The following is a 7,508-nucleotide window of genomic DNA, read 5'->3' as shown; positions in this document are numbered from 1 at the left end:
GTCTCTGTTTCCACAATTCCTCCTGGTAAGAAAACTGCTATCCAGAAGGGCAGAGTCCACTTGAACCCTGCTTGCCATCTCAGGCATAGCCAGCATGTGCAGACAGGCACAAACTGCCTTAAGTGTGCCTCCTCCTCCCTTCCTCTCACCCTATTTTAAAAATCCTTTTACTGATGAAGCCCTTTAAACATAAATGGAAAACAAGAATGAGGATTACAAAACCAGCATTTCTGAAATAAAACTGACATTTGCTTACAAGCACATTCAAGATACACTTTTAAGGTAGAAAGGTTTCTTACTTTGCCCTTCTCAGATTACAGGTAGAAAAAACTAAGACACAAAGGAGGAGTTATTAGCCTAAAGTCAAAAAGTAAGACAGCACTGTTACTAAAAATAGAATCAGTCTCCTGACTTTCAACATTTATATTTTATCCCTTTTACACCACAATACTTTGATGTAATATCCAACTTCAAGGAAAAAACTTAAACCATTGCTGTTCAATGAGAAGCATTTTTCAGACTAAATGGTTCACTACAAGACTTCATAAATCCAAGGAGTGATATTTTAAATATTTGAACCATGCCCTTAGCCATTGTTGAGTTCATCCTTCACCATGATCAACTCCATGAGAGCAAGAGGTCTATTGATTTTCATGTAATACAAGAAAATATTACATTTGCTTAATTGTTACACAGTGAGCACATCAGGCAAGAAATCAAGGCTCTATTTAATGCTGCAAACAGCAGAGAATTACAGAGATCAATAGGGTAGTTTGTCAAAGATGTTCTCCAAGGGGACTTACCTATCACCATATGGACAAGAAGTCACTGTGATTGTAGCTATTGAAAAACAGGTAAGCAGAGTCAGCAGTACAAATTATCAGAAATCAAACAGGCCAGTGTGAAAAGAAGTGCAACTTTACTGAAAAGCTGTATTTATAGTCTAGTAATTAAAAACCATTTTATCAGCCTTGTGTGGGGACCAAACCTTTACAGCAAGTATTGACAAGACCGGCAGCAATGAATGACCAGTATTTGACTTAAAACTTATGAGCTATAGTTATTTAACTTTGCCCATTACAGAGGAAATCAGTTCTAGCCTTCCTTGCAAAATGCTAATAGTCAGTTTTATTATTAATGAAGCTTAATGTAACACTATCTCCTTTGTGTAAGCCGTTCATTTAACTAGTGTCAAGTATATTCTTCTGGACTATAAGTACTTCTTTGATTAAGGCGTTATTTAGAATTGCTTTTAGACAAGTGAACACTACATATATTTGAAGAACAGTTCACTCTCTGTAGCTTATTTAAAATGACTACCTTTAACGAAGCCAGTTTTGTTACTTCCATTATTCTGGTACCTTCACCTCAATTACTTCCACTCACTTTCCCTGATTTGTTAGAAGCACGCACCCAAATGTTGGCTAGATTGAATTTTATAAAATATTTTGCTATAAAAATGTGTAAACGTTGCAGAGCATCAGCAACACATTAACATAAAATGATATATAATGCATGTTTGTAATTATGGGAGAGATCATAAATCTTAAACACCCATTGGTTTAGAAATTAAACAGTTCTACTTAGTTCTCCCTAAATTACTCCAAATTTCTGAAATTTACCATTCGTCTGGGTATTTTGTAACTACCCCCAAGGATAAATTTTTTTTAATGACTTTGCTTTCAAAAATGCAATTAGCTTAATAAAATTCTAACACAAAACTGCCATCAGGTTTTTAAAATTTCAGCCCACTTCCCATGGCCAATAAGTCTATGGATATGTACCATTTCAGCTAATTGCTTTTTTAAACAGTTACCAAATTTATTTTTTCTGGGTCTTTCTAGATCTTAATTGTTCTTACAGCTTTATCAGCATGCTATTTTAACTTTTAATAAGTCTTAATTTCATTTATTTTGCTGCATTTGCATTAAATGGAGTTGTTATCATATTTAAAAAATTAGTGTGGTATTGGATTCTTTAGGAAATAGGAAGGTTCAACATTCCACCCACACCTCTAGTACAGGAAAATGGCACAAGGGCTTTTAACACATTTCCATTTAAAATCCTGGCAGATGAATGGTTTAAATTTCAGGTTGCAGTTAGAATTCTTACCAATTTTAGATTTGCCAATGATGTTATATCCATCATATATTCTAAAATTCTCTACTTTTTCCAATGTTAAAGACTTTTTCTCCTTCCTTCTTTGTGTGCATATCTATATTTTCAAAGAGTTGATATATAACTACAGAATCTATAAATTACAATCATTTTTAAATCTCTAGTTCAACCTAGTTATAGGAAAAAATTGGTATAATGTTATGTGTTTGTGGTTCCCATTGGCTAAACAGAGTACACAATATATTACAATGTATGAAAAGCTTTGCCTCTTGAGGGCAATGATTCATCTTAAAGAACCAGACACTGTAGGAAGAAAAAAGTGTTTGCAAAGTTTTATTTTAAAGGATCAAAAATAAATATTGCACATACACATGAGAGAAAAATCTATTGATATTTATGTTCTTCAATGCACACTTTCAGTACATGGCACCTTCATCTTCTTTATTTAGAAAATAAACTGTTATTGGTCCATAACTGGTGTGCACAGTCTCTGTGACTCTAGCAAATAACCAGGAGCCAAGTCCATATAATAAAGTTGGAATACCTAGAAAACAAATGAATATGTTATTTGTGAAATTAACATTTATTAATCATGTACTCATATTTGTCATGGTATAAATCACATAGCACTCTTTAGCAACATCAAGAAATTATAAAGTTATAAAAATATGAGTAAACATTGACTCTACCTAAGAGGTCAATTTCATCTATGATTGTGAAACACAGTAACAATTGTGAGAGCCTAGAGATTTTTAAAACTATAGATAAGGCTGGTGTAAACTACTTCAAGTACTTTACAAACATTAATTCATTACCTCTGAGTAATTATGAAGTAATTCTATAGTCTTTTCACAAATAAGCAAACAGAGAATATTCATTTATTTAGTTGTAGAGGCTCTTCATTATAGGCCTTGAGCTTAAATTACTAGGTCATATTTATTGTGCTATAAGTTGGACAGTAATACTGATGACTAAAATAATTTTTGTACAATTTAAAAGAAACTAGGTCAAAAAGCTGTCTTCAAAATCAAAGGCAAAACCTAATTCTAAGGAAGATTTTGGTATAATAACAAGCATGAGAAAGAAATAATCCCATTCATAGTTTTACAACTGATTTGAAAATCCTGTTTCAACCTACTTGAAATAGGTTAATAGTAGCCTCCAAGAATATATTTCTTCTTTGAAATATTTCCATTTGTGATAGGCTGCCATTTGTGATACATGCAACTAAACATAGACTAGTCAGAGGCTGCATTAAGCCCCCTCATAGGCACATGAGAGTAAGCTGGACCAAAAAAAAACCAAAAAACAACTTTCACAATTCCTATTTTTTGTAAGGCACTTATTTAAAATCAATGACTATTAAAAACATATGTATAAAACCACAGGCACATAAAATCAATAAAAATATTGTGTACTTTGCACAAATATTAATTTTACTGTTCCTGTGTATGAGCAGAACATACATAGGACAGAAATGGACAGAAAATGTCAATTTAAAAAAAGAGCTGTAATTTGGAAAATCACTTTCTTTTTAGTTACTAGGGAAATCAACACATGCTTAGGACTAATCACATTGCTACATTTTTTTCTTATTTTTTCTGTAAAAGTATCTTTGCTGTGTTATGCTCTTTTCTGATTGTGTAAGTTCAATGGACTACTTTGTGCTTATTCCCTGAAGCTGCATTCCAGCCACTGTGATGCCAAAGATTAATCAGGGGAAGCATCACTAGTTGGCAATGAGATAAGGCAAAAAACCCCATTCAGACTGGCACCTCTCTATTTTTAGGAGTATACTGGGTCACAGCTTTTTATAATCATAGGGCTTCCTGGAACTCCTGTGAAACCTTTTCACAGTATATTGCCTTCTTTGCCTTGTGAATACCTCCCTGCAAATCTCTGAAAGCCTCAAGGGAATGTCACAAAAAAGCCACAAAAACTAGCATCATAAAGCTATTTGTTAATCATTCAACCAAAAAGAAAAAAAAAAGGGCAAGTGGGGGTGTAGTAGGGAAGTGGACAAGAGAACTAGAGTAAGACAGGCAAAAGTGACTGAAGAGGGAGCAGTTGAAATAAAAAATAAACTTTAATATATGTTATCACAACTTCAAAAGGTGAAAATCAATGGAGAGAAAAACGTTCTAGAAATAATTACTAATTTTCCAAATATATTAATAGTAAAATAAATAAAATATGACTTTTAAACCAATGGTAAGGACATTCAGTTCAGAAATAGCTGGTGACACTGAAAATTGTTTGTTTTTACAGTATTTATCAGTTTCCTGTAAAATACTGATTTTTTTTTTAATCACACAAATGGTCAATATTTTTTCAGCTAAAATGGAGGACTGACCAAGGATTACTAATAACTACATTAGCTCTTACTAAGAAACTAGGAATTGTTAATGCTGTTTGATAGGGGGTTGAGATGTGATATGGAGTCAGAAATTCTCTATTTTTTTTTAATCCTGCAGTCTACTTATTTAATGCAGTCAGGCTAATACACTAAATGTGAAGATTAGCCACATACATAATTAACACAGTTAAAAAAACCCATAATTTTCTTTATAGCACATATACTATAAAATCTATAAGGTTTGATGAAAAATTAAATTTTTTCTAGACTGAAACATATCATAACATCAAAATGAATGTGAAACTCAGTTCTTTGCATAATAATTCATTTTGAGTCAGCTGAACAGTAGGTAAACCACTGTCAAATTAAGCACTTAAAAAAAATTAGAACTTTGTAGCAAGTCTCCAATTACCCATTCATTCCAATGGTAAGTTGATTTTCTTAAATCTCAATCTACTTCCCAGCAGGATACCCAGACTGATAAACCATCAGTAAAATGTCGCTTCCATTGAAAGGAAGGCAGGCGAGAAAGGGAACAAATGGGTAAAAGAGAAATCTTTATTATTTACAAAATTGAAAAATGAATTACTTTGATAATTACTAATTTGAAAGGGAAGAGAAGGAATAAAATCCTAAGTATTTTTTAAAAGAATATATACTTCATGGTCCAGAGGCGCAATAGCACAACACAGAATAAGAAAGAATCCTATTATCTAATTCCCTCCTCTAAGACAATAATACAAAAGAAACATTACCAAATTGGTGAATAAAAAGTCCAGGAAAAAAAAACAAAAACCTCCTTTTATTAGTATAAGCCAATTTGTATTAAAGTAAATACCTGAGCAGAAAGTTTTCCTTTCAGTTTAATTTAAAACTCTTATTCTCTTTCAGAATTTTTAGAATTTTAAAGAGGTCATAAAGACCATTAAATCACTATTCAGCTTTCTCTTCCACACACATTAAAAAAAACTACAGCTGTTGTTTCTTTCTTAAGATTTTACTACTTTCACTACTTTTCTATGTGAGAATGTTCTGGGCATCCTATTTTCTTTGGATTTCTTTCTACCTAAAAAGATTAGGCCCTAATCAGTAAGGTGCTCTTAAATGGTGGAAACTTTTTTTTAAAAAAGGCAATGGGTACATAGTTTACCAACAACTCTGCAGTTATGCTCTTCCTAACCTATTAAAGTGTATTAACTGTACATTTGGGAAGAATGACTTTTTTCTGTTTCTGAAGATGCTATTCAAAAAAACAAATGTATTCTTCCTGAATCTAGTCATCACTCTAGTCTCTCCAAATAATTCTAGATTGAATTTTCTAAATCACTACACTCTTCAACTTTACATCAACCTCAAAATTAGTGGGCATGCTCTATATAGTTCATCAGCCAAATAATAAGGCATACTTTTAAAAAATTACACATCGCTAAATAATCTTCTCCTTAATGGGATGAACTCAGGACAGTACTAGTGGAGCAATGGCTCCAGAACCCCATGATTTACATATGTGAGTAATTTTAAGCAAAAAATACACCTGATGTATTTAAATTTAAGAAACTGTCAAGACTACATAGTAAAAGTGTGGCTGCGTAGGGGCTGAGCTTTAATTCTGGTTCAAAAAACTGGTTGGGTAATGTGAGTTAGCTTGCACATCTAGATTCTGAGTTACTGAAATATGGATTAATTTGATTATCAGTTATTAATAGGTTCAAACATCCTAAGGCCTATTTTTCATTTACCTATAAAACATGAAAGATGCACCCATGTCACTGTTCACGCCTCTTCTGTCATTAAAGATAATAAACATTCAGCAAGAGTAAATACTCTGACTTAGAATATTCCCATGAAAACATACCAAAAAGAGGCAATCTTTTAAATATCTTTTAAGCCTAGTATCTGAAGAGGCCAATACCACCGGTGAAAACCTTCAGTGGTTTTAGTAAAACTAACTTGCTGGGACTTCATATAAAGAGAACAAAGAAACTTAAAAAAGTAGTTCGCACCCACAAAGTGATGTTCATGAGAATGAAGCCTGCCATATAATCAGGCATTTTATAAAAACTTCAGAGCCATTTTCAGCGGCCTACACCCTCCTTCTTACTGCCCAATGGAAGACTCCTTCTAGTTAACGAGGGGCTGGAAGTAAGACTAAAATGCCCTCTCACCGGGAGCGGATGCAGAGTGGTCCCACGGTACAGGCCTGTCAATAAGCCCCACTTTCCGGGGGACCATTCAGGACCAATAACTTAGCTCCGACAAGCACCTGCTGGGCGGGGAATACAGAAGCCCAGGACCAGGCTCGGTCCTGCACGGCTGCAGAGGGGGTGGGACGCGGAGGCAGAGGCTGGGACACGCCCCAGCACTGGGCGAAGCGTGGCGAGCGCGTGCGCCCGGGCGAGCCTGCGCGGGGCCGGGGCAGGGCAACCTCGAGCCAGCGCCGTGCGACCTCGGGACGGGGTCGCGGCCTCGGATGCAGAATGTTTGTCAGCGTGCTTTGCAAACAGAGGAGCCGTCGTCAGCGGGACGTGCTTCACCGGCCCGGGGCCACTCACCGAGGTTGACGACCTTGAGCGCCGTGAAGAACCGGTCCTGCCCGGCTAAGTCCTGCCAGGGAGCCTTGGAGCAGTGGTACTTGATGAAGGGGAAGCAGCCGGTGCGCAGGACGTGGTAGTTGGCGCCCTGCACGGGCCAGTTGAAGTGCGAGAGGCCGAACTGGTCGTTCCGGACTGCGCTGTAGGGCACGCAGAAGGAGGTCCAGTGAGGCAGGCGCCGCTGCAGCAGGTGCTGCGTCAACACCTCTGAGGCTCGGGGCTTCGGGCGGGAGGCGGCGCCCGCGGCCCGGGGCCAGCACAGCAGCAGACGAAGCACAGCCTCGTGGGCCCTCCGTAGGGCTTCCATGACCGGCCTCGCCCGCGCCCCCCGCCCCTCGGCCGCCTTACGGGCGCGCGCCCCTGGGGGCGGGGCCAAAGGGCGCGCGCGCGCCCGCTCCCCGAGGCTAGTAGCGGGACGCCCAACCGGCGCCGCGCGAGTGCGC

General features: G+C 37.2%; 1 protein-coding gene across 1 annotated transcript; it reads right to left on the bottom strand.

Annotated features, from left to right (window-relative positions):
* Positions 1 to 2,435: 2,435 nt before the first annotated feature.
* On the bottom strand, positions 2,436 to 7,484 carry C6H15orf61 (chromosome 6 C15orf61 homolog). The gene is made up of 2 exons (XM_020891252.2): positions 7,027 to 7,484; positions 2,436 to 2,662 (listed from the first exon to the last, which is right to left on the bottom strand). Exons 1-2 carry the CDS (start codon positions 7,370 to 7,372, stop codon positions 2,535 to 2,537), a joined length of 474 nt encoding a protein of 157 aa, XP_020746911.1. The 5' UTR covers positions 7,373 to 7,484; the 3' UTR covers positions 2,436 to 2,534.
* Positions 7,485 to 7,508: the final 24 nt, after the last annotated feature.

This window comes from Odocoileus virginianus, chromosome 6 (genome assembly GCF_023699985.2).
Source record: "Odocoileus virginianus isolate 20LAN1187 ecotype Illinois chromosome 6, Ovbor_1.2, whole genome shotgun sequence".
In the NCBI taxonomy this organism is placed as follows: domain Eukaryota; kingdom Metazoa; phylum Chordata; class Mammalia; order Artiodactyla; family Cervidae; genus Odocoileus; species Odocoileus virginianus.
The sequence above is the reverse complement of the archived record's forward strand: the minus strand, read 5'-3'. Positions and strand labels throughout refer to the sequence as shown.